Source organism: Marmota monax, unplaced genomic scaffold, assembly GCF_021218885.2.
Source record: "Marmota monax isolate L192 unplaced genomic scaffold, Marmota_monax_Labrador192_F-V1.1 WCK01_AAM20220418_F8-fsc00019, whole genome shotgun sequence".
Taxonomy (NCBI): Eukaryota; Metazoa; Chordata; class Mammalia; order Rodentia; family Sciuridae; genus Marmota; species Marmota monax.
In genome coordinates this window covers 9,227,907-9,254,880 of record NW_026695242.1, presented here as the reverse complement: position 1 = coordinate 9,254,880, position 26,974 = coordinate 9,227,907, and the positions used below count along the sequence as shown (strand labels likewise).

Genomic DNA, 26,974 nt, shown 5'->3' with positions numbered 1-26,974 from the left:
AGGATGTGGTGGCCTAGGACATTCACTGGAACGTGTGGCTTGTCCTGGTCTGCCCCAGCTCTATCTGGTACAACCAGAGCTTTCCTTCTCTAATTTGTCCACCAATCTGGGCATTTCCTTACAGACTCTGTTTTATTTATTTTGGTACTGGGGAGTGAATCCAGGGGCATTTGACCACTGAGCCACCTCCCCAGCCCTATTTTGTATTTTATTAGAGACAGGGTCTCGCTGAGTTGCTTAGGGCCTTGCTAAGTTGCTGAGGCTGCCTTGGGACTGGCCTCAGCCTCCTGAGCCACGGTGATCCCAGGTGTGGGCCACCATTCTCTACAGATCTTAAAACCTGGGCTGGTTTTATTACTCTGAGCTGCTTAGCAGCTCAAAATCTAGCATCCAGAAAATAGTCAAGGTTCCAGGGCTGCAGAGACGTGAGTTCAAACCCAGTGGGCACGGGAACGGATTTCCTTCAAGCTTCCTTCTGTTCCCTGTCCACAAAGTGATCTCGGCTTCCCAGCACAGCGCCTGGAGCCCGCGAAGGCTCCCTGCACGGGAGCTGCTACTGTTGTCACCATCTATCTTCATGTCCTCGTCCTGACCACTGCAACCATTCCCTCCCCCTCTACCCAGGGTTCCTGTGAGGTTCCAGTGGGACTCAGAACTTGATAACCAGAAAGCACTGTCTGAATGTCAAGGGCACCCAAGTGCCCTGGCCTCTGCCCACGAGGCCCACATAACAGCCAAGGCCTGTGCCCTTGTTTCCACAGGACGCGATGCAGGCCCTGCCCCTTCCGGTCCTTTGGTAACTCTAGATTTTATGACAAATGCATCTTTTGTCTCTTTCTGTTCTCAGGACTCCAACTAAGCGTCTAAAGAACTGTCACCCAGAGCATTGTTCCCGAGGGAGACCAGAGCCTGCACACCCCCACGCACCTCGGGCCAAGAATCCCTGTCGGGTTACAAGGACAGCCTATGTGGTCCTTTTGGAAAAACGGGAGTGAGCCCAAGTGAGGAGCCGGCAGAGGTGACTCAAGTTAACCCAAGGCAAGTGGCTGGGGCCTGGGCTAGGGCTAAACACCTTGGTGGTCTCACTCCCACTGTAGGCCACCTGTTCTGGCCTTTGGCATTAAGTAGCTTCCTGTCCCATGTAAAATAAGATGAAGAAAGAGATGCTCAAGCCTCAGGCTCTGAAAGGGTAGATCCTGGCATTCAAAACCACGGAGAGCTGGGTGTGGTGGCGCATCTGTAATCCCAGTGACTAGAGAGGGCGAAGCAGGAGGATCGCAAGTTTGAGGCCAGCCTGGACAACAGGTGAGAGACTCTGTCTCAAAACAAAATTTAAACAATTAAAAATGGGCCAGGGATGTAGCTCAGTGGTGGAGTGCTTGCTGAGAGTGCCTGAATCACTGGGTGCCATCCCCAGTACCACCAAAAAATAAAATAAAAATCCATGTATTTTACTCATGAGGCCCAGAGGGGGGAAGCACTTTCCCAGAGTTAACAAACACAGTAATTTGAAATGGACCTGAACTTGCTACAGTTAACTGGACTGATGCCCTTTTTGTGGGGAGGGCCGGGGCCTAGGGCTTGAACGCAAGGGTGCTTTATGGCTGAGCCACGTCCCTAGCCCCAGCCCTTTTTCTTTTGAGACAGGGTCTCACTGAGTTGCTTAGGGTCTTGCTGAGTTGCTGAGGCTGGCCTGGAGCTCAAAATCCTCTTGCCTTGGCCCCCTGAGTCCCTGGGATTACAGGCGTGCACCTGTAATTTTTTTAGTTGTAGATGGACACAATACCTTTATTTTATTTATTTATTTTTATGTGGTGCTGAGAATGGAACCCAGTGCCTCACACATGCTAGGCAAGTGCTCTACCACTGAGCCCCAGCCCCAGCCCCTACCAATGCCATTTTTAATATGGTTTTTTAAAGGCAGGTGCTGCGCTGGTTTTCATCACAGCTTGTTTGGTTGTGAAAGCCTCTCTTCCCTGAGTCCCCATCTGTCCTTCTCTACTGACCTCGGTATCTGAATAGATGCTCTGTTATTGAGGGACAGTGTAGTACAGTTTTTTAAGACGTGGGAGTCAGAACCAGCCTGATTTCAACTCTCAGGCTTGCTACTTACCACCTATATGGCTTAGGAAGTCGCTTGACCTCTTTGAGCCTTAGCTTCCTCATTTCTAAAATGGGGATAATGGTGCTTATGAGGGGTCTTGTGCCTGAGGAAGTTTAGGGCATACCTGACAGGAAGCACTCTAGGAATGCAATCTGAAATTACCTCCTGGTGGGTCCTTAAGGCCAAGGGAGCACGTTCACTGAATGGTCTGCTGGCCATAACTGGAAATGAACAAGAAATTCAGCCATTAAAAGGCTAACGAATTGTAGATTTCTCTGTTATTAAAATGCTGATATACGCCAACCCAGTAGCAGGCCTGTAATCCCAATGGCTGAGGCAGGAAGATTTCAAGTTCAAGGCCAGTCTCAGCAATTTAGTGAGGCCCTAAGCAACTTAATGAGAACTTGTCTCAAAAAAAAAAAAAAAAAAAAAAAAAAAAAATATATATATATATATATATATATATATATATAATGGCTGGGGATGTGGCTCAGTGGTTAAGCACCCTTGGGTACAATCCTTGGTACAAAAAAAAAAAAAAAAAAAAGGCTGAAATATCAAGATCTCTAAATTCAAGCAAATGACCCAAGAAATGAAGCATCTGAAGTGCATAATAACAGTACCTATGTCAGAATGTTTTGGAAGGGTGGCACTTGGTTTGAGCAACACCTGGCTTACACAGATATTTTAGGTCCAGGGAGAAAGAATGAGGAGCACAGTTCTAGAGAGAACCTTGCCAGCCCCAGAGAGAGGATGGAGGAGGTCCCAGGGCAATAGGAGCCATGGGAAATGCCTGCTCCCAGCAAGAAGCGGGGGTGTGTGTGCAGAATGGAACATGGGGTACCTACCACTCATGGGGTGACCAGGGGAAATGCTCCCCTGCCCTTCAACAGGATCTCTAGACCAAGTGCATTGAGTGACCTCCCAAAAGAGTGCCTCGGGTATGTCTCCAAGGTTCCTTCCTTTCCCCCACTCCTGTCTCCTGGGTAACAGCAGGTCATAAGCAGAGGAAAAAGAAAGGGGACACTTCTTCTCTGTCATCCTACAGGCCCGCGGGGCTTTTAGGACATCAGTACCAATGAGAAAAGGGTAATTTGATTCTCTGTAAAGTGCTTAGAGTTTGAACTGGGCTGGGGAACCTCTGGCACTCAGAAAGGAAGGTAAGAGCGTGTGCGGAATCCGTGGAAATTTTAAGCCTATCTTGCGTAGTTAGGAGAATGTCTTTTCATAAAAACAGAGTTAAATCGTAAGTGGCAAAGCACGCTGGGTATATATGCTCTGCTTTGGACTGGGCCAGCTACTGGGATTTGATTGGCACCGCTGATGGCGCTGGAAGGGCCTCCATCAGAGCTCTGTAGAGGAAGTTGATCTAGAACCAGGGACAGAACCAGGCTTCAGCTTTCCAATTCGTTTGGTCTTGCATGCCATCGGGAAAAGATTTTTGCAGGCACATTTTTCAATTCATGTATTTTAGCTATTTCCAGATTATATACATTTATGATTGCGCTTGGAGGATATGTCTGGCACAGGCAAATCCACAGACGCTGAAAACAGATGAGTGGTTATACAGATCAGGGGAGGATTGCTCTAGGGGTGCCTGCTGAGAGGTAGGGGGGTGAACGTTTTCTAGAATTAGATAGCTATAATGGTTGTTCACCTCTAAATATTCTAATAACTTTATATACATTCAGTAATAAACTGAAATAAAGTGCCCTGTGGTTCTACTTTTTTTTTTTTTTTTTAGTGATAGGGATTGAACCTAGGGCACTCTACCACTGAGCTACATCCTCAGACCCACGTATGTGTGTGTTTATTTATTTATTTAGGTACTGGGGATTGAACCCAGGGCCTTTCACCTTGAGCTACAGCTGTAGATTGTTCATTTATTTGTTTTTAAAATTTTGAGCTATGGTCTCACTATGTTCCTGAGGCTGACCTTGAACTTTCAATCTTCCTGCCTCAGCCTCTGGAATTGCTAGAATTATAGATCTGCACCACTGTGCTGGGCTCTATCTATCTATCTATCTATTTATTTATTTTGAGGCAGGGTCTTATCAAGTTGCTGAGGCTGGAGTTGAATTTTTGATCTTCCTGCCTCAGACTGCAAGTGGCTGGGATCACAGGTGTGGGGCACAGTGCCAGACTGCTTCTTCTTTTGGGCTGTTATCAACATGTAGTTATCCAGAGAAAAATACAAAGAAGGACATATGCTAAATTTTTAGTAGATCTTATTTCTATAGAAGTAAATGTGATTTTAATTTTTAAATTACTTGTCTATGTTTTCTTCTTTTTCTAAATGATGACTATGCATTCCTTTTGTAGTAATAAACAAGATTTTATCCTAAATTTCTCCCTGCCCTGTTTGTTTAAATTAGACAGACAGTGTGGGGGGTGAGACATACGAAGCCGACCCTTCTGAAATTTTGGCCTCTTGAAGATGCCTCTGCTCGTTTCCATTTCTATTGGGTTTCCTCCCCAGGAAGCAGAGGAGGCTGTGATTGTGATGATAGGACAGGACAGAGAGTTTCTTTTTCTTTTTTTTTGCTTTAAATATTTATTTTTTAGTTGTAGTCAGACACAATCCCTTTGTTTTATTTATTTATTTCTATGTGGTGTTGAGAATCGAACCCAGGGCCCCTCCTGGGTTCGTGCTAGGCGAGCACTACTCCGCTGAGCCACAATCCCAACCCAGAGAGTTTCTTCTAGAATAATATCTCACTAGAAACCTTGTGGCATTTTACCTGGGTTTATGGATGCTTCTAGAAACAGGGACCCATACTCTGTCTTTGGTCCTCAGTATCAGGGTTTTTAGTTTCTCCGTTGGTGAGGACAAGGCTTCGGAGACCCTGACCTGCCCCTTGAACTTGACCTTCCTCCAGGCCTTGGAGACCCTACTACTGAGAACAGGACAGGAAAGGACCTGGCACAGCGGCTGCGTCCCCACCATGGGCCAGAACTGCCAGCGAGGACAGGTAAGCTCCCCCAGCTCTTCTCTGGCTCCCCAGAGAAGCCATGACCTGCTCTGCACCCTCTCTAGCAGGGCCTTGTGTTGGGGTCCATCTCAGAGGAGGGAAAACCCAGACCAAGTGCACAGCAGGAAAGCTTGTGGGGCAGGCGGGAGCCTCTTAGACCCAGCCCCTAGCTCTCAGTGCAGGTTCAAGTCCCACCTGGGCCACGAGGTTCCTGACCACGGGCAGCCCACGTAGCCCTCCTGGTAATGGCTTCTTAGACAGTTATGCTCCTCGAGAACGTTTGCTGACGATGGGAGCCGGGCTTTCCCTGTCTTCAGAGGACCCCCTGGCAGAATTTTTCATTGCTGTGTAAGAGCAGAAGTCCATTGTTAGGTCTTTGAGAGAGGTTTGCTTCTCCCCTAAAGGTTGAAGTTTTTCCTATTGTCACCAGCCTCAAAATGGTGACAGGATAAACTGTTCCTCCGAGTAGCTGGCTCATTTTCAATTGATCTGTATTGCAGATGGGCCCCATGGAGCAAGGACTATAGACTTTTCCTTCCACAGGTTAGAAAGTCTGAAGTGTGATATAAGCCCCAGGAATAGCACAGGATTGGCATATTTTTTCTTTTTCTTTTTCTTTTTTTTTTTTGGTACTGAAGATTGATCCTTTTTATCACTGAGCCACATTCCCAACCCTTTTAATTTTTTATTTTGAGACATGGTCTCCCTAAGTTGCTGAGGCTGGCCTCAGACTTGCAGTTCTCCTGCCTCAGCCTCCCCAGTTGCTGGGATTACAGGCGTGTGCCAGTTGGCACTTACTGAGAACCCTCTCAGAACCACCACTGAGTTTTGTGAAGACTACCCTGGTCAGCCCTTGTGGGAAAAATTTGATTTTTATTAGCCTCAGAAAATAGACATACAACTCAAGAAGCTGCTTTGGACCTGAGGTGAGGGGGTTAGGAACAGAGGAAAGTTCCCTTCGGTCTCTCAGAGTGATTTAAAATGCCCCCTTGAGTAGGGCTCTAGGGTACATGCCCATAATCCCAGCAATTTAGGAGACTGAGGCAGGAGGATTGCAAATTTAAGGCCAGGCTGAGCAATTTAGTAAGACCTGTCTCAAAATTTAAAATTTAAAAGGCTGGATCTGTAGTTCAGCGGTAGAGGGCCAGCCTGGGCTATATAGTGGATACTGTTTGAAAAAATAAAGGATAAATAGCCGGACACGAGCAGTGACGCACATCTGTAATCCCAGTGGCTCAGGAGGCTGAGGAAGAAGGATCGTGAGTTCAAAGCCATCCTCAGCAACTTAGCAAGGGCCTATGCAACTTAGTGAGACCCTGTCTATAAATAAAATATAAAAAAGGGCTGGGGATGTGGCTCAGTGGTTAAGCACCCCTGGGTTCAATCCCGGTACCACACACGCGCATAGATAATAATAATAATTAACTAATAAATTAGTTAATTTTAAAAATGCCCGTCTTTGTCACCTCTGAGAAAGGCTTTGTAAAGTCCAGCCCGAATTCTCCCTGGCTTTAGAGAATTGAATTTCTTGCTGTTTCTCGGGCCTAGATGGAAGCTCTCGATCTCATTTTATTCTCACTCATGGAATCTAAGGCACCTGCTTGTTTTTTTTTTTTTTTCTTAGTTGTAGTTGTCAATACCTTTATTTTATTTTTATGTGGTGCTGAGGATCAACCCAGGGCCTCGAATGTGCTCTACCACCGAGCCCCAGCCCCAGCCCAGCTCGGTTTACAAGCGGGTGTGGAGGTCACTAAATATACAAATCTAAAGATTCCCCTTGGCCATTGGACCTCTGAAGAAAGAAGTTTTGCCCTCTCAGGGCAAGGAGGCGTATTTCCAAACCACCACGATTGTTTGGGATGTCACTGCCACCTCTCAGGACCCCCACTGTCCCCTTCCTGTGCCCCTGCCTGGCTTTGCCAGTCCTAAGCAGAATGCCACTGAGAGTTTAAAGCAGGCGGCCAGCCTTGGAGAGGTGGCACAAAGCAGCCTGTGTCCCAGGCGCCATGTGGCAGTCAGCAGGCTTGGGCACTGGTCCGGAGTTGAGTGTCAATCTGTGGGTCTGGGCAGGTCCGAAGAGGAACGTGGGCTTCTGGGATCTCAGATACGAGGTGGAAACCCAGGCATTGAAAATCAGTTTGGTCCCTCAAGTAGCCCAGGGTAGGCTGGGGTCCTTGTTGCCCCATGCCCCTGCTTTGGCGATCTTGACTGGAGCTGGGCCATTTGTCAAGTGTACAGTCGGCCTTCTGTATTCATGGGCTCCATATTCATGGATTCGACCAAGGGTGGATTGAAAATATCCAGAAAAAAGTTTTCATCTTTACAGAAGACGTAAGGATGCCATTCTTTCCTGAATAATACAGTCTAACAACTATTTACAGAGCATCACATTGTGTTAGGTATTGTAAGTAATCCAAAGTCTGTGGGAGGATGTGCATGTTATAAGCAAATACTATGCCATTTTGTATAAGAGACTTGAGCATCTGTGAATTTTGGTATTGTGGGGGAGTCCTAAATCAATCCCCAAGGGGTGTGGATCACTTCACTCTATATGGTCTCTGAATGGTCACCAAGTCCCTATGAAGTAGTATCATTCCCACTTAATAGATGAGGAAACTGAGGCTTAGAGAGGTTAAATTACTTGCCTGGGGTTGTGCACCTGGTTAGGTACAGACCCAGGACAAAAACTCATGTATCTCTGATCCCAAGACCATGTTCTTCCTAATTCCACAGTAGAGTCATGGTTGAAGGTGAGACATATTATTCTACCCTATTTTCCCAAGCACAGATATGTTTGGGTTGGTCCGAACTGAGCAATGTTGTGCTCTGTGTATTAAATTCTTGCTCTTAGTCTAAAGAAAGGTAAAAAATTACGTGGTCCATTCAGTTTTTCTTCTAAGTGTCTTTGACTGTGGGCCTTGATGCGTGTTAGGCAGCTGCTCTACCACTGAGCTCCATCCTCAGCCCTTTTTTATTTTTATTTATTTTGAGACAGGGTCTCTCTAAATTGCCCAGGCTGGCCTCGAACTTGCGATCCTCCTGCCTCAGCCTCCCGAGTACCTGGGATTACAGGTGTGTGCCCTAGCGCCCAGCTCAATTTTCATAATTGCCTTTATCCTTCTGATTTTTCTTCCCTCATGCTGCAGAGACAACTGCAGGGATGCATGGAGAGCATCAGCGGAGTTCTGCAAGATCTCCAAGTTAAGAGCAGAAGCCCTTGAAGCCCCTCATCAGGACTAATATACTTGAATTTGGGCTATATCTGTTCCAGCTTGGAGTTCCCCAGAAAGTCTGTCTCTAGCTGTCCAGGGATTGGTTGGGACCAAGACCCACATTCCCTTTGCTGGTGGGGGTGGAAGACTTGGGCCGGGCTCAAGCACATCAACTGGTCTCTCCTTCCCTAGACAAGGTTGATTTGGCTTCCGCTGCCTCCAAAGCAGGCATGCTGGCCACATGAATGTCCCCAAATACTCCTTGCTGGAGATGTGACTTGACTCTATCACTGAGCTTTTTTTTTTTTTTTTTTTTTTAAATATATTTTTTTTAGTTGTCAATGGACCTTTATTTTATTTGTTTATTTTTATGTGGTGCTGAGAATCAAACCCAGTGCCTCACACGTGCAATGCAAGCGCTCTGCCACTGAGCCACAATCCCAGCCTCCATCACTGAGCTTTTTCATTTATCTTTTTGACCCCTCCCTGCCTGGCAGGTTCCTCATGTTGGGGTGTTGATCATCTCTGTGCTCCTCAGAGCCATCTTTGGTACTCAGTGGCAAATGACAGCTTGATCCCCAGCCTCAGCCAGCTGTTCCAGCATGTACTTTAGGCAGGAGCGCTGGGACTCACCTGTCCCTGAGGTTACAGCCTCAGTTCACCTCAGTTGTTAGGTCTAGGCTTCCTTTTCCATGAATTATTCCAGCAACCAGTGAGTCCAGCTCTATATAGACCCACTTGCATTTGAATTTGGGGGATATGGCAGGAGGAAGCTCTCTCCAACATGTGTCTGTGCTATCATTTCTGCTTTCGACTTTGAAATCGCCCTTTGTATCAGTTAGCTTTGCTGTGTAATAAATCACCCTACTACGCAGTGGCTTAAAGGTGCAACACTTTACCCCAAATCTTGAGTTGGCAATTTGGACTGATCTCAGCGGGGATGGCTCTTTTCTGCCCCACTTACTGTCAGCTGGGCTCATGTTGCGTCAGCTTGAGGTCTGTGGCTTCTTTGACATGCCTGGCAATTGACTGTTGATGGGCAGATGTGATGAAGCAATGTGGGTCACGGGCCACACACCCTGCAGCAGCCTAGCTGGGCCTCTTTCATGGGGTGGTTGTAAGAGTCCCAAGAATCGCAAGACGGGACAAGCCTCAAAGCACATGAGAATTTTTCAAGCCTTGGCTTGTATCATGTTATTGTCCTGTTGGCCAAAGCAAGTCATTTGGCCAATCCCAGAGTCATTCCAGAGGGCGGGTTCAGGAAGGAGAATATTGTAGCCATTTTTTTTTTTTTTGGCAGGGGGGATATTGGGTGTCGAACGCACAGGAACTTTCCTACTGAGCCACCTCACCAGTCCTTTTTTTTATTTTGGGACAGGGTCTTGCTAAGTTGCCCAGGTTGGCCTTGAACTTGCAATCTTCCGCCTCAGCCTCCTGAATTGCTGGGATTGCAGGTGTGTGCCACCGCACCTGGCTATTGTGGCCATTTTCTACAATAGTTTCTACTGTAGTTCACTGTACCATCCTTAGGCCTTCAGTTACCATCACGAAGAAATTCATGTGGGCTCTTCTCTGGATCCCAGCAGCTTCCACAATTTTGTGAGGCAAGAGAAGTTATGATGGGGAAGGATGCTGACCCATGTTTCCCCAGATCCCAGCAAGAACTGGTCACTGCTTAACTTCATGCTTATTTGGGAGCATTGCATCCTGAAATCTTGGGGACAGGGTGGGGGCCTATGGTTGGGCAGGAATCAGCCCCCTGTACTCCCATCTCCAGGTCTAGCTAGCAGGAGCTGTACCTGTCTGCACATCTGTCTCCCCTAGTGGACTGGATGTGGGCTCCCTAAGGGCTGAACCAGTTATTTTTCATCTCTGAATCTCTATTGCCTAGTGCAGTGCCTGATACATTTGTAAGCACCTGATAAATGCTTGTGTGAATTAAGGCATTAATTAGACATTGCTGAGCTCTGTTGCATTTCATCCAGACAATCATTGATCAGAATTTGTGTAGACGCTCCAAGGCTGCTGTGATTGTTTTTCCTCTCTCGGTGGTGTGCGTGGCTAGTTAGGAGCACAGAATGCAAGTCCCTCAGATGCCTTTGTAACACTCATCCTGTTCTGTCTTTCTTTAAGGCTGTAGCAGTTGAAATGCAAATACGGCCCCCACTTACTGAAGTTAAGGTAAGAAGTCTAAATGTTCTTTTCACTTCTTTCTGGAATGTTCTCTGTAAAAGATAGATAACAGCATGGCAATTGACTTTGGGAATTCTGATAATGGTTGTAGGCCCACTACACGGACCTGCAGTGGATCCCCCTGAGTGAGGAGTAGCTGTTACCTCCAACTCAGTCCCTCCTGGTCCCAGACCACCTCCACAGTGCAGGTGCTTTCTGAGGTAGCCTTTGTTACAAGGCCTCTTTCTTAGCTCTTTGTTGGAATCAAAATGCTGAATACAGGGCCCTCCTACCCCAGAGCTGCCGGCCTAATGATTGTGGGGCAGATTGTGGGGACAATGAAGAAAGGCTTCTCCCCTCTTTGTTTTCCCTGGTGGAGAAGCAGGCAGGCCAGGAACTTGGCACTCATCCCCTCTCTGGGTCAACAAGGACAAGTTCTGGATCCTTCCTTGACCTGGGCTGACATATCCCATGTGGTAGAAATCAGTTTCCCATGCCTCTTTCCCATTCTCTGAGCAGACACCTTACGATGTCTTTAAAATGTCATGCAGCAGCAGCAGCCAGGGTTGGTGGCGCGTGCCTGTGATAGATTCCAGCTCCTTGGAAGGCTGGGGCAGGAGGATCACAAGTTCAAGCCCGTCTGGGAAATGTAGCAGGACCCCATCTCAAAATGGAAAATAAAAAGGGCTGGGTATGTAGCTCCGTAGTAGAGCACCCTGAGTTCAATCTCCTGTTCCATGGAAAATAAAAAAATGAAAATGAAAATAAAATTGCATGTAGTGGAGTGTATCTGAGGCAGCTCCTTCATGTGAAGGTGACACAGGAGAAACCTCCAGTAACTCTCACTTTCCCCTGCATCTGGGTCCATCACCTGGTTCCTAGGTGAGGCCCAAGGCTGGGTCTGGATCGGTCACCGCCTCATTCCACCCACTGGGCCACTATACTGTTCTTTTGAAATGAAAAGATTCTAGTTCTTGGCCTCTAAGGATTCATGGCTGAGAAATGAAGCTCAACATGAAAAGACAAAATGGTTATAACACAGAGCCAGGAGAAGGAGCAACCTATCCTCCTTGGGAGGCAGGGAAGGCTGGATGGAGGTGGTGAGATTTACAGAGGGTTTGAAAACAGGAGGAGACATTGGCCAGGCCAGGAAGGGCAGTCCAAGCGGAGAGCTGCAAATGAGAAGTGGAGCCTGGGCAGGATGGCTGGACATGGGAGGGGCCGAGGCAGTTGGATGGGGGGATTGGTTGACCAGTAAGGAACTCTATTGTTGGGGCCTAAAAGATCTTCTAGAATGAGGAATCATGTGGTTAATAAAGGTTTGCGGTTCAGCTGAGTCAAGGGGCATGCGCTGGAGGGGCCAGCGGGCCCCAGAGTGGGAGGTGTACCAGAGGATCCATTTAGGAGAGGGAGGAAGTATTACCATACCCTGTTGCCAATTTCAATTTAATTTACTTCATTTATTTATTTTGGTATTGGGGACTGGACCCGGGGTACTCTACTATGGCGTAGCATCTTCAATACTTTTTATTTTTTTGTGACAGTCTTATTTTTTTGCTGGGGATCAAACTGAGGGACTCATCCATGCTAAGTACCCACCGTACCACTGAGCTACACCCCCAGACCCCATGTTCTTGAACTGCATGTAAATGTAATGGGTCCTTTATAGTATACGCTCTTATACCCTGTTTTTAATCTTTTTATGTTGCTGTACTTATCCATAGTTCCATTCCTCCATGATATTGTAAATAGAAAAACCCCAACATATCCACAAAAAACCCTCCTAAACTAATAAACAAGTTCAGCAAAGTTGCAAGATACAAGATCAATATTTAAAAATAATTGTACTTCTATACACTTGAAATGAACAGGCCAACAATGAAATTAAGAAAACGAGATGCACACTTCCCGCCCCCCGAGTCTTTCACCATCATGGCCGCCCACTTGCAGTTTCCCATGCACAAGCTTGGTTAAAGCCGCCTGTCAATCAGAGTCGCTCTCGAGGCACCGCCCAAAGCCGTGTGACCCTGCCCCTTTCGTCACTTCCTCTACAGCCCCTGCGCAATCAATAAGGAAACCCGGACGCTCCCGTCGCTCTCTTTTTTTTCAGGCAGCCGGGAAGATGGCGGACATTCAGACAGAGCGTGCCTACCAAAAGCAGCCGACCATCTTTCAAAACAAGAAGAGGGTCCTGCTAGGAGAAACTAGGAAGGAGAAACTCCCTCGATACTACAAAAATATTGGTCTGGGCTTCAAGACACCAAAAGAGGCCATTGAGGGCACCTGCATTGACAAGAAGTGCCCTTTCACTGGTAATGTTTCCATCCGAGGGCGGATCCTGTCTGGTGTGGTGACCAAGATGAAGATGCAAAGGACCATTGTGATCCGCCGGGACTATCTCCACTACATCCGCAAATACAATCGGTTTGAGAACCGCCACAAGAATATGTCTGCACCTGTCCCCCTGCTTCAGGGACGTCCAGATTGGTGACATCGTCACAGTTGGCGAGTGCAGGCCTTTGAGCAAGACGGTGCGCTTCAATGTACTCAAGGTCACCAAGGCAGCTGGCACCAAGAAGCAGTTCCAGAAGTTCTAAGACTGGATGCCTGCCCACCCTCCAAAGCAAAATAAACTTATTTTGTAATTAAAAAAAAAAAAAAAAGAAAGAAAGAAAACGATTCAATTTACAAACAGCGTAAAAAAAACCCCACAAAAAAACAGAAAATAAACCAAAAAACTAAAACCACTTAGGAATAAACAAAAGAAGTGAAAAAATTTCACTCTGAAAACCACAAAATATTATTGAAAGAAAATAAAGATCTAAATAAATAGTCAGACATCCCATATTCATGGATTGGAAAACTTACTATTCCTACCATGGCAATACTCTCCAAACTGATCTACAGATTTGACTCAGTCCCTGTCAAGAGCCCATCTGCTTCTTTGCTCCTGAAATTCCTATATAATTGGAAGGGAGTCAAACTATCCAGAATAATCTTGAATAGAAACAAAGTTAGAGAACCCACATTTCCTAATTTTAAAATGTATGAAACTAATCAAGACGGTGTGGTACTGGCTTAAGAATAGACACAGATCAATGGATTAGAACTGAGACTTTAAAAATAAATCTTACATTTATGGTCAAAAGATTTTTTTTTATACCAGGGATTGAATCCAGGGGTGCTTAACCCCTGAGCCACATCTCTAGTCCTCGTTTATTTTTTATTTTGAGAAAGGGTTTAACTGATCTGCTTAGGGCCTTGCTAATTTGCTGAGGCTGGCTTTGATTTTGCAATCCTCCTGCCTCAGCCTCTTGAGCCTCTGGGATTACAGGCATGCACCACAGTACCCAGCTTCAAAAGATTTTTTTTTTTTTAATAAGCATGTGAAAATGTTTCAATGGGACCAAGTAGAGTCTTCATCAATGGTCCTGGGAAGATTGAGTAGCCACATGTAGAAGACTGAAGCTGACTCCCTACTGAATCCTAGATGGAGAGCTAAAATTATGAAATTCTTCAAGAAAAATGTAGGTGTTGATCTTTGTGACCTTGAATTAGGCTGTGGTTTCTCAATCTCTTATTAACTATTGTGGGTGGAACCCGGGCCCCTTCCAAATTCACAATGTTGAAGTCTTAGCCCCTTGTACTTGAGAATGTATTGGTATTTGGACAGAAGTTCTTAACAGAGGCAATTAAGTTAAAATGAGGTCTTCAGGTGAACCCTAGTCCAATTTGACTGGTTTCCTCATCAGAAGAGGAGATTTGGGAACTCCTGGCTCTGTGCCCCTTTTCTTCAAAAAGGTCTGTTGCTGTTGATTTTGCAGAAAACCTGCTGCTGCTTGCTTGCTTAAAAAAAAAAAAAAAGGAAATTTGGACAGAGAGACCTCATCTATATAGGTACCTGCAGAGAAAAGACCATGGGAAGAAGGCAGCCATTAATAGCCAAGAAGATAGGTGTCAGAATCTGCCCACACTTTGATCTTGGACTTCTAGCCTCTAGAACTGTGATTCAGTACATCTCTGTTATTTAAGCCACCCAGTCTGTTGGATTTTGTTATAGAAGCCCTAGAAAATTAATACAACACCACAAAAACACAAAGAGTGAACACAGCCAAATGTCCATCTGTCCAATACGAATGGATAAGTAAATAGTGTTATGTCAACACAATGGAATATTATTTGGCATTAAAAAAGAGTGAAGTTCCAATACATATTACTATCTGAATAAACCTTAAAAATATTATGCTAAGTAAAAGAAGTCAGTTACAAAAGATCACATATCATATGAGTCTTTCTATTTCTATGAAATATCCAGAATAGGCAAATCTATAGAGACAGAAAGTGAGTTAGGGTTGGCCTAGGTCTAGGGAGTATAAGAGTTTGGGAGGTGATAGCTAACATGTACATTTTGGAGATGAAAATGTTCTAAAATTGATTGTTGTGGTAATATCACAATTCTGTATCTGCACTTTAAATGAGTGAATTAGCTGTGTGATGGTTCATACCTATAGTCCTGGCTACTCCGGAGGCTAAGGCAGGAGAATGCTTGAGTCCAGGAGTTTAAGAACAGTCTGGGCAACATAATGATTTCCTTAAAAAAAAAAGTAAATTATGTGATATGTGAATTACATCTCAATAAAAATATTACAGTTCCCCAAAGCATTCCTTTTTATAGCTGAGAACTATTTCATTGTATGGATATACCCCAGTTTGCATATCTCCTAACCTGTTCATGGCCATTTAGATCGTATCTAGTTCTGAACTATTACTAATAAAGCTGCTATGAACATGTATACAAATCTTTGAATTAATAAATTGTGGTACATCTGTACAATATAATATTACTTACCAAAAAAAAAAAATGAAGTTCAGCTATGACATGGAAAAATCCTAAAAATGATCTCATTATTTCAGGTAAATAGATGAGTGGAATCGCTGGATCATGTGGTAATATGTGCATTTTAACCTTATTAGAAACAGCCAGTCTCAAACTTGTTATATTATTTTATACTCCTGTCTCTCTCACTTGTTTTCATGTTTATATTTTAGCTGTATTTATAACATATATTAGTACAATAGTATGCACTGATAGTTACAAAAAATATTCTTCTTCTTAATTATTATTATTTTGGTATCAGGGATTTAACCCAGAGGTGCTTAACCACTGAGCCACATCCCCAGTCCTTTTTATTTTTTATTTTGACATAGGGTCTAAGTTGCTGAAGTTGACTTTGAACTTGCGATCCTCCTGCCTAGCCTCCTGAGCTGCTGGGGATAAATATGCTATCATTGAGTGGCATGATTACAATATTTGACGTATGATTAAAACAAGATTCCTAAAAATAAGTTCCATAGTCGGGCTAGGGGAGAATGATTGATTTCCTAGGGCTGCCATAACAAATTAGCACAAATCTGGTGGCTTGAAACAATGGAAATTTCTTGTTGCACAGTTCTGGAGGCCAGAAGTTCAAGATCAAGGTGGCTGCAGGGCCGTGCACCCTCTGCAGGCTCTAGGGGAAAATCCTTTTTTTCCTTTTCTGCTTCTAATGGTTCCAATAGTTCCTTGCTGGGGCTGCTGAGCTCATTCTTTTTTTCGAATATCTTCTTTTTCTCCTTGTGTCTTTTGGTCTACCTTTTATCAGTACACTTGTCATTGGTTTTAGGACCCAGCCTGGTAATCCAAAATTACCGTGTGTGTGTGTGTGTGTGTGTGTGTGTGTGTGTGTGTGTGTGTCCATGTCCCGTGAGTGCTAAAAAGTGCTCTCCCCCGGGGCCACACCCCCAGGCTGACTTTGCTAGGTAGAACCAACAGGATTTGGTAACAGATTAGACGTGGACTTTGAGAGGAAGGAGCTGGGAGACGATGCTCAGGTATCCCGTCTGGGTGCCTGGCACATAGTTCTGCCTGGACGCTCAGGTTTTGTGTGGCATCCTTCCTCATTTTATTCTAGTTTCTACTCAAATGTCACATCCTCAGAGACGCCCTCCCTGTCTATTCTGTCTAAAATGATACCTTTACCCTGTATTCGTTCCACTTGTATATCAGCTAGGATTAGATCTGGCTGGCAGAAACAGAAAACCCCAAAAGAGCAAGTGAAGAAACACATTGGAAGTTATTTTTCTCTCAAATTTCAGAAGTCTGGAGGTTTGGGGGTTTCCTGGGACACCATGGTGACAGGGGTGCAGGATCCTTCTCCTTTATCTCGTTGCTTTATTCGGTGTGGCTGCCTTTCCCAAGGTTATGTCATAATCTAATGGGGTTGCTGGCTCTGTGGCTCCTGGGTTTGTACTTCGGCTGGGAGGAAGGAGGAATGACAAGAGGGAGGCTGCACCGTAGCTGTGTCTGAGGGCAGGCTTCCAGAAGCTACCATGAGACACACTCACTTTCATCTTTGGCCAGAACTTGGCTACGTGCCCATATCTAGCTGCAGGGGAGGCTGGAAATGTGGTCCTTATTCTGGGAAACTTATTCTGAATTCAGCTAAAAATAGGTGCATTTTTTAGTTGGGTTAAAGTGGAAATGGACATTATGGGACATAACTGTATCGGCTACACCCTGCATTAGTCTTCCTCCCAGTGTCTGGCCTAATGTGTATTTAATTAGTGATCTGCTCACTGCCTCTCCCCCCACCAGAATGTGGGCAGGCACTCTCTGCTTGTCCACGCCCAGCATTCTAGGCACTAGGGAAGCACAGGGCAGGGGCTTCACAAACTCTTCCTGTGGGTAGAAGAGAGTTGGGGTTCAGAGACGTTTGGAAATACGAGTCAAGAATTTGGGAGAGGAATGGAGGCGGAAGCTCTTGATTCTTTGGGAAGGACACATTGAGAAGACAGTGGCAGAGCAGGGTCACTCAGCCACCTCAGCAGAATCAGCTGAAGCCAGTTGTCTCCTCCCAACTCTGCCAAGAGGGGCAATGGCTTCCGGAGCCCATGTGTAGCCCCCCGCCATGCAGATCTGCCTCCCTGCTTGGTTTGAGAATGCCCTTTGCAAGAGAGCTGCAGAGCCAGGATCCACTGGCCAGCCCTTACAAATCTAACTAAACCATGACCCTATCCCCTAGGTGACAGGCTCTCCATGCAGGTCCCTGGACCCATCTATGACTGAGGTTTCACCAAGTCTCAGTAAAATGAGAAAAATAAGAATAATATTGTGTAATAAATACTTCACCTTGTTGGAAAGCAGTGTGGTCTGGAGCCAGATTGCTTGGCTCCTATTGCAGATATTCTACTTAGTAGCCGTGTGACCTTGGAGAAGTCATTTAACCTCCCTGGCTCTCATTTGTCAAATCTGACACTGCTAGTATCTACCTCATTGGGTTGTTTTAAGGCGTGGGGTGGTTGGATCTTCTGTTACTGTGACGAAATACCTGAGAAAAACAGCTTTAAAAAATATTTTTGTTCTTTTTAGATATATATGTGAATAGAGTATATTCTGATATATGCATACGTGGAGTATAACTTCCCTTCTTGAGGCTGTATGTGATGTGGAGTTACACTGATCATGTGTGCACATGTAACATAGGAAAGTTATGTCTGATCCATTCTACCGTCTTCCACTCCCATCTCCCTCCCTTCCCTCATTCCCCTTTGTCTAATGCAATGAACTTCTATTCCACCCCCTTATTGTATGTTAATATTTGCATATGAGAGAGAACATTTGGCCTTTGTTTTTGGGGGATTGGCTTATTTCACTTGGCATGATAATCCATCTATTTACTGGCAAATAGCATAATTTCATTCTTCTTTATGGCTGAGTAATATTCCATTTTGCATATGTACCACATTTTCTTTATCCTTGAGAGGAAAGATTTATTTTGGCTCATGGTTTCAGGGGTTTCAGGCCATAGTCACTCTACCTTTGTCAAAGCAGAACAACATAGTGGGGATCATGTGGGAGGGGGGCAGAGCTGCTCACTCATGGTAACCAGGAAGCAAAAAGTGAGGGTGGGTGAGGAGTGTGTGCTTGGAACAAGATACACCCTTCCAGGACACACCCCCAGTGACCTACTTCCTCCAACTAGGCCCCACACCTTACAGTTTCCACCACCTCCCAAGAGTCCATTCATCCATGAACGCAGTGGCTTAATCCATCAATGAGATCAGAGCCTTCCTGATCCAGTCACTTCCTACAAGCTCTAAACACTGTTCCAAACACTGCTGCATTGGGGACCAAGCTTTCAACACACGAGCCTGTGGGGGACATTTCATATGAAAAACATAACAAGGCTCCAACAAATTACTATAAGTGAAGTATTTATTGAACCCAGGGCTATGCACATGCTAAGCACATGCTCTACCACTGAGCTGCACTTCCAACCCCAAAGAAGAACTTAGAACAACACCTGGTATATAGTACAGCCTACCCTAGTACTAGCTGTTATCATAACACCAAAAGTATTTAATTTTAAAAGCAATCATTTTTACTCCTCTGAGTTATAACATCTTTTTTCTCTTAAGAAAATTATGGAGGGTAGGATATGGAAATTATAACTTTTTTAAAAAGAGTCCTTCCCTGGCGCAGTGGTGCACTCCTGTAATCCCAGCAGCTCCGGAGGCTGAGGCAGGAGGATTGTGAGTTCAAAGCCAGCCTCAGCAAAAGCGAGGTGCTAGGCAACTCAGTGAGACCCTGTCTCTAAATAAAATTACAAAAGAGGGCTGGGGAGGTGGCTCAGTGGCTCAGTGCCCCTGAGTTCAATTCTCAGTCCCCCCGGCCCCCCGCCAAAAAAATCCTTTTTTTTATGGTGCTGGGGATTGTGTATGTGAGGCAAGTGCTCTACCAACTGAGCTATATCCTCAGCCCCCCAAAAAACAATCCTTTCTGAGCAGAATAAAACGTCAACTCCTGATTCTTTGGGTGCTGGCCTGTGAACTCCCATGGTCCAGGAACCCTGCTCAGGGACAGGTGTGGATCCTGGGGGTGAACACTAACCAGTGCTTACTATTTGGGTGCTAATTCTAAGAACAGGAGGCCTTTGTGGGAGTGGAGGTGTTCTGTCCCACATGGGCTCTGGGGAGAAGTGTCCCAGGAGACTCAGGGTGGCCAGCAGGGTGATTTGAGATTGCTGTGGTCCAACGAGATATGGGCTTTCTTTGGGGCAGGAGCCAGCCTGAGATAAGGAGCAGGTCTGAGCCCAGAAAGGCCTCAGCAGTCTGGTTAACTCTTCCTGTGCCAGGTCCCAGTTCTCTAGGCCTAGAAGGTTTGTCAGGGTCGACAGCAATGGAATGAGGATGAGATGTTTGGAAAGTGATAGAGTGGGACTGGGCCTGTCTCTGAGTTCCCTGAGGGGCTTTTATCTCTAAAGGGGAGTGGAAGCCTCCTTGGGACAGAAGCTGAGAAAGGTATCTGGGGGTCAGGGCCTGTTTCAAGCCTGGCGAATGGGTCAGGGTGGAGAAAGGGGCAGCAGCTCTGGGTCTTTCTGACACTGGAGAGGGCTGGTGACTGGGGAGAAGAGCCAGAGAGGTGCCTAGGGCCCAAGATCTGGGTGCAAAATCTCAATTTTATGCCCTATTTGCCTCTCTTAGTATATATATATATATGTGTGTGTGTGTGTGTGTGTGTGTGTGTGTGTTGTAGATGGACACAATCTTTATTTATTTTTATCTGGTGCTGAGGATCTAACCCAGGGGCTCATATGTGCAAGGCAGGTGGTCTACCACTGAGCTACAGCCCCAGCCCTCCCCTCTCTTTCTTGATCGTAACCCCTGCCCTATATACCTGAGGCCTTTCCCCTGGAAATTCCAGTCGTCAGGAGCTGAGCATAGGAATGTCTCACAGAGCCGGCCAGCAGGGTGAATCAGTGAAGCAGGTGGCTCGGGTGTGCTAGCGCAGGCTGCTGCCCTGTCTGAAGCCGGCTGTGGCTCTCAGCTCCAGCTCCATGTTGCTATACAATTGCTGGCACAGGTCCTGTGTGGCTGGACCCGAGATGCCAGACACCTGGGTTTTAAAGTAAAATCTTCTAATTTTTCCTTGTAGACTCATATGTATAAAGTATAGATGGGCCAAATAAGATAGTGCGGGCCACACTTTTAAACCTGGGGGTTGCCAGTTTCTTAGCCCTTTTACAATGTTGGAGGGCAGACCTTTAGGGGAATGAAAGCAGGAAGGAGGCAGCCTGACAATGTGATACTGCAACTCAAGCCACTCTGGGGGCTGGTGGCCTGGGCCTCCACGCCGGCCCCCTGTAGGGAGCAGAATAGCTACAAAGCAGATAATCAGAAGTTGAATGAACTTCCACTCACTGTGCTAGGGACCTGCAGAGCCACCAAGACTTGGGGGAGGCATCTTCAGCTTCATCCTAGGGAGGTTGCTAAGAGCAGTACAGGTCAATTCATTTTAGAATCTTCTTTCAGCCGGGCTTGGTGATGCACGCCTATAATTCCAGTGGCTCTGGAGACTGAGACAAGGTCAGCCTCAGCAACTCAGCCAGACCCTTTCTCTAAATAAAATACTAAAAAGGACTGGGGATGTGGCTCGGTGGTTAAGTGCCCCTGGGTTCAATCCTTAGTACCTAAAAAAAAGGGGGGGCTGGGACTGTGGCTCAGCGGTATAACGCTCGCCTAAAAGGGGTGGGACTGGGGGTTCGATCCTCAGCACCACATAAAAATAAAAGGCATTGTGTTGTCTCCATCTACACCTAAAAAATAAATGTTAAAAAAAGTTTTTAAAAAACTGATCTTTAAAAAAAAACACCAAAAAACTTCTTCCAGATGTTAGTCCCAAAGTCAGGGTCTAAGTCACCATTTCTCATTCCTGAATCTCACAAGAAACTTGATAAACTGATATTTGAATATCATAGCCGCCCAGATCAATCCAGTCATTTTCTCTGGCTTCAGTATTTTCTTGGGTATTTACGTTTGGAAAAGGTCTGCAGGTGACTTTAGTGCAGCCAGGCAGAAAACCCCTGATCTAACTCCCAGAAATGCTGGGTCAGGTCCCTGTAGGATGTACTGTGCATGACAGTCCTACAGGGCCAGGATTCCAAGATGTGGAGTGGTGTAGGCCCGGGCCTTCATTTTTCTTGTTCTCTCTTCGAGACCTTAAACAAGCTTGCTACCTTCCATACCTCATTGATTGATTAAGTGTGGATAATGATATTTGCCCTTCTAACCTCACCAGGCTGTTATCAGGAGAAATGAGGCAATAAATGCGAAACTGCTCTGTAAACTGTCAACCTTGTGCAAACATTACTGCTGTTCCAGTGTGCTCCCAGGTGCTGGGGGTCCAACTTTGATCTGCTGGAGGTCATTTTTGGAGTAACATTCCTGGTGCTATGGGCCAGATGGGAAGCAGTAGAGACATTCTTCAAGTGCAGCTTGCAATGTCTTCCAGGCAGGTGTATTTCCTGGGGTAGCAGGCTGGGACCATTTGAGCCTTCCCCCAGCTTGTACAAGGGGAACCACAGTACATGAACTGAGAGTTCATGGGACTTGAGGGAAAGGAGAAGGCCCTCTGGAGGGAGAGGGAACTACAGACTCCCTTTACATTGAGGTCTTCCTGTGGGTCCAGGGAGTGATAGTGGAAAGTTGGGTTTAAGAGCTGGGTAATGGCAAACAGAAGAGACATGCATGAGGTGACCACTGGTTTGATAAAGAGGGGACACAGCACTGGAAGTGGTCTGATTGGGGTCGATAAGACCAGCCCCCCAGAAGACAGTCACCTCTATCAGGCAGGCGGTCATGACTCAGTGTTATTTATCTGGGGCTCTGGCTGCCTGGTGCAGGGGAGGACAGACAGCACTGGCTAGGCATCAGAACTGGGTTTGAGTCCTGGCTCCAAACGCTACCATAATCTGACACTGGGCAAGATGGCCCACCAGCTTTGTCTCAGGCTACTTGTCTGCAAAGAAGAGCTTTGGTCTCTATTTGGATGGACTCTGAACACAGCCCGAGTGTGCCCTGTGGAGGCGGGGAGGCCTGGGAGGCTGAGGTGAGTTAGGGGAGGATTTCTGGGGAAGGTGGGTTAGCTGGACCTTAGGGAGGAGACTCCTCCTCAGGCACAGGTGAGTGGAGAAGGCAGGGTGAGGAGGGAAATATGAGTAGAGGCACAAATGGAATGGGCGCCATGAGTGCCAAGGACAGTGGGAAGTGGTCTTGCTATATGGCAAAGGGTGAAGGAAGAGATAAGTGGGCAAGAGTGGAGTCAGATTACTGAATGCCTCAGATGTTTAAATTGGCTCCATCAGGAAGCAGGGGGCCAGGGAGGGATTGTGGGCAGGGGCATGGTGTCATTAGGCTCCTTTTTAGCAGGATTAATGTGGTCTGGAGCTTGGAATGGCTTGGATGGCGGGAAGCCAGGAATCAGGGAGGACAGCTAGAAGGCTCTTGTCATATTTCTGGCCAGGAAGAGGAGGAATGGGGATTGGGAGGCAGCTGCGGGTCAGCCCTAGAGATGTATCTTAGGAAATATTTCTAGGCCTTGGGGCCTGCTGCATGCAGGGGCTGGGGAGCTGTTAGTCACCTTGGGAAGCAGCTTCTTCTCTGAAGGTCAGGGAAGATAAAGCATAGGCACCTCCTGTCTTCCCTGGAGGGGAAGATGTTCTGTGAGCAGAACATCTTGCAGGTAGCTGGCTGTGTGCAGGATCAGCTGCTCCCCAACTCTGTCTAAGGGTTGTAAGGGGGCCAGGGAAATGGTGCCAGCTGGGCACTGGGTGAGGGTAATACTCTATCACCATCCTTGGCTCATTTCAGGCGGTTGAGTAGTGCCAGAACCGGGCGAGGTAAGAAAGCCATAGCAGTGAGCAAAACATAATCTTCTATCCTCAAAGAGCTCCCAGCCTTGAGAGCTTTGTGCATTGGCAAGACTCAAATCAAATGACAGTGCAGAGCCACAATCTTGTTCTCACCTACTTCACATTGCTTTATGGCCACATTGGTAGTTATGTTTGACATGTGCTAGAAAATCCCTGCTCCTGGTATATAATTGTACAGGGACAGAATGAGGCTCAGTGGCACTCACAGTAATTCGCAGAGGGGAAGTTTCTCTTTGGAAACTAATTCAAATATAAAATGGCTGGGCCCTTAGTCTGGAAAGGGGAGAGAGGCCCTGAAGCTTCATCCTCATCAGTTTCCCAATTCTCTTATAAAACCGACCAGTTATTAAGTATTAGGTGCTTGTATTTGTTTATAGTATTTCCCAACAATCAAGGGCATTAGTAAGCACCTCAATCTTATGGATGAGGAAAGGTCCAGAGAGGTGACTGAGGATGCCTCTCTGTACAGGTCATAAGGCAGGAAGTGGAGTTCACTCTGGATAGAGCCAGTGCTCTCCAGGGCTGCATGTAAGCTCCTCCTTCTCAGTGGGTGATGGCAGCTGTTAGGTCACTGGCTTCCTGAGGAGGGCTGCTCTGGACCTAGGTCATCTTCTTCCTGAAGCAACTGTAACTTTGCTAGACCTGGCCAGGGGATAGGGGCTCCCAGCATTCAGGGCTGAGGTAGCCAGATGGACTCTGGCCATTTCAGGGGTACCACATGGTGCAGCTTTGGTCTTAGGAACTGGAGTATTTGGGCAGAGAGGGTGCATACAAGGGGGTGGGAGGTGGATAGTAAACCTCAGGAATGAGCGCCAGCCTGGAAGACACATAGACCCAAGTTCTAATCCTTCATCTACAACTTCATGGCTGTTAAAGTCCAGCAAGATTGAGGTTTCCTTGAGTCTTAGTTCCTTTACCTGTTGAATTAGGATAATGTTTGAGCTCATCACATATCATCCTGTAAGACACTCAAGCTTCTAGTGGCCTCTGGCACACAAAAGTATTTCATCTGAGATTCTTAGGATTGCTATTCATCCTTGTAGCAGCATGAATATCTGTTTCTGCTCCTCACCCCAACCCTGTACCCTTCACCTTGAAGCTGAAAGGTTTACTAGGGATCCTCTCAATCCCACGTTACATCCTGGGGAAGTATAAAAAGACAGCACCTGGAAGGGGCTCCTGAACTGTACCCCGGCCCCGTGGGCCTGGATGCCCAAGAGCAAGAGGAGGCCAGAAGGATGGGGACAGGCCAGGGCCTGTGGCCCAAGTCCCGCCCAGCCGGAGTGCTCCCTCCAGGGAGCCAGTGACTCAGGGGCTGGAGCTCTGGTGCGACTCTCAGGGTTTAGCAATGCAAACCCGCAGCCGGAGAAGTAAGCCGGCCGGGCCCGGGTGGGGCGATGTACTGTCGCCGAGGACCAATGTGGGGCGCCACGCTCGGCCTCTTGACACGCGAGAGCCGGCCGGCGCGGGGACCCGGGTGCCGGGACCGCGAGGCCTCCTGGCTCCCGCTTCCGCTTGCTTTCCACGCCCACTTCTATAAGCCCCCTCCCGGTCCCTCCGGATCCGCGGGAATCTTGGGGACGAGACCTCATTTCTGAGGAAGGGGGACTGCACACTGCCCTCCAGGCTGCCCAGTCCCGCAGCAAGCCTTCCGGGGCCTTTAGTGCCGGCCGGCCGCGCCCCGCGCCTCGCAGCTCGCTGCCCGTCCGCCCCGGCACTGCACCACCACGCGTGACGGTGCGCTCGGGAGAGCTCCTCCCGTCCGGCGCCGGCTCCCTACGTGGGGAACGTGCAGGGTGATGCCCGAGCGGGGGGGATTTCGCGGTGCTGCCCGCCCCCTTTCCGGCGCGGGAGGGAGCGGACGCCGCGCCCCCCATCCCGGCCGGGACGCCCCCGCCCGGCGCTGCAGAGGCTGGCAGTAGCCAATGGGCGCGGAGGAGGTGGGCCGGCCGGCGGCTGTCACCCTCCCGGAGACGCGAGCGCTGAGACTGGGAGCGCGCAAGCCGACGCCGCGCCCCGGGCCGAGGGGGAGGAGCCGCGGGAGGAGGAGGAGCCGCCGCGCCGCCGCCGGAGGACCACTGCTCACCCCGGCTGCGGAGGACCCACCGGCCGCACGCCTGCCGCCCCGCGCCCCAGACCGCCAGCATGATCGCGGCGCAGCTCCTGGCCTATTACTTCACCGAGCTGAAAGATGACCAAGTCAAAAAGGTGAGCCCCCGCCCGCGCCGCCGCCGGCGCCCTGGCCTCAGCCTTGCATTCCGGCATCCGCTCGCCGCCGCCTCCATCCTCCCGCGCCCGGCCTCCCCCAGGCCAGCAGATGGTTGGACTCCAGAGCGCGGGGAGATGGCCTCGCCCTGGAATTCTCCCCGACATTGTCAGCATCCGTGTGTGTGTGTTGAGAAGAGGGGCGGTGGGCTGAAGACCCTCGAGACTGGGCTGCGTGCTGCAGTGTCCTTGAATCGGGCCGTGGATGTCAGATGGGTCCCCGGGCCCATTCGAAGAGCTGGTTGGGTGGGGACCAGCGGGCCGGTCCGCAGGGCCTGTTTGAAAGGGTCCGGGCGCCGTGGGCGTAGGGAGGCGTGATCTCGCAGAGATGCTGGGGAGCTGAGCGAGCAGCTGGCGGGGGTGCTGGCTGGAGGCCAGGCATCCCATATTTGGGGTTCCCAGCGGAGGGGGTCGGGTGCCTCAGAGAAACTGTCATCGGGCTCCCCTAGCTATTGCAGCTGCTCCTTAATCTGAGGACGGGGTGACCCGCCTGGTTTTCCGGAACCGGGAGGGGTGCTGAGGCCACCGGAAACTTTGCTCATAGGCCTCGGTCTGGAGCCGCACGTCTGAATGGAATTTTTTATTCCTCTTAAGCTGTAATTTCCAGCCAGCTCACATAAGAGACTGGCCACTTCAATCGGAGGCCTTGACCTGTGTGCGCCTGTGGCCTGTGTTCCTGCACAGGGATGCATCTCCCTACGCTACGGGGTTGTTGCCTTTAAGTCTGTTGAGTGTAAAATACTGTCTGTCTGCTGGCCAGTCTTAAAGCTATATCATCCCTTTGCCAGCTTCACTATGGGAATTTACAGAAACAGTCCAAATTGTAGTGGAAAACACCCATTTTATCAGTGCCCGTCTGGCACAGGTGGTTACTGCTGGGGTTAGGTGGGACAGACTGGCAAAGTCAACCTGACTTTGAAGTTCAGACAGGCAATGCTACCTACAGGTCGGGGGCAGAAGTAACAGACCTTGATTTTCTGCCCTGCAAGCCGCAGTCATCCCTGTTCACCAGTGACTCTCTCATCTGGCACCCTAGGAAACAGGCCTCCTGAGGGCAGAGACCTCATCAAGGTCATTCAACCAGTTAGAGGTAGAGCCAGGGCGGGGCTCCTGCCTCCCTCCTCCCAGATAATTTGATTGGGGTTCCTCCTGGAAGACAGCTGGAGGGGAGGTACTGAGAGACAGGGCCCCTGGAAATACCACTGGGATCCTAGATCTGGTACTGCTGGGTGGGGACCAGGAGTGGGGTGGTTAGCTGATAGGCTTGGAAATCTGCCATGAACCTGGGGTTGTCAAACTGTGGGACTCATGCTCACATCCCTGGAGCACCCTGGAGAGTCCTTCTGGCCTGACCTCAGGGAGCCATGCAAACCGCTGCATTTGACAAGTTTTCTTTAAAGGTGTTGTGCAGCACTGATGCTCTTCCCACTGGAGAGGGAGACAGACCTCCCACCATGACAAGTCACTGGGGTGGAGGCCCAAATGACCTTGGAAGCTAAA

General features: G+C 47.9%; 1 protein-coding gene and 1 pseudogene across 1 annotated transcript in view; both read left to right on the top strand.

Annotated features, from left to right (window-relative positions):
* The first annotated feature begins 12,547 nt into the window (after window positions 1-12,547).
* LOC124075989 (small ribosomal subunit protein uS17-like) lies at window positions 12,548-13,067 on the top strand (annotated as a pseudogene).
* A 12,184-nt stretch (window positions 13,068-25,251) lies between these two features.
* Hk1 (hexokinase 1) overlaps window positions 25,252-26,974 on the top strand; it is a 72,025-nt gene continuing 70,302 nt past the window's right edge. Inside the window, exon 1 of the mRNA XM_046419665.2 lies at window positions 25,252-25,417. Within this exon, the coding sequence (XP_046275621.1) occupies window positions 25,355-25,417 (63 nt within the window). The 5' untranslated portion in view covers window positions 25,252-25,354. The remainder of the gene's footprint in view (window positions 25,418-26,974) is intronic.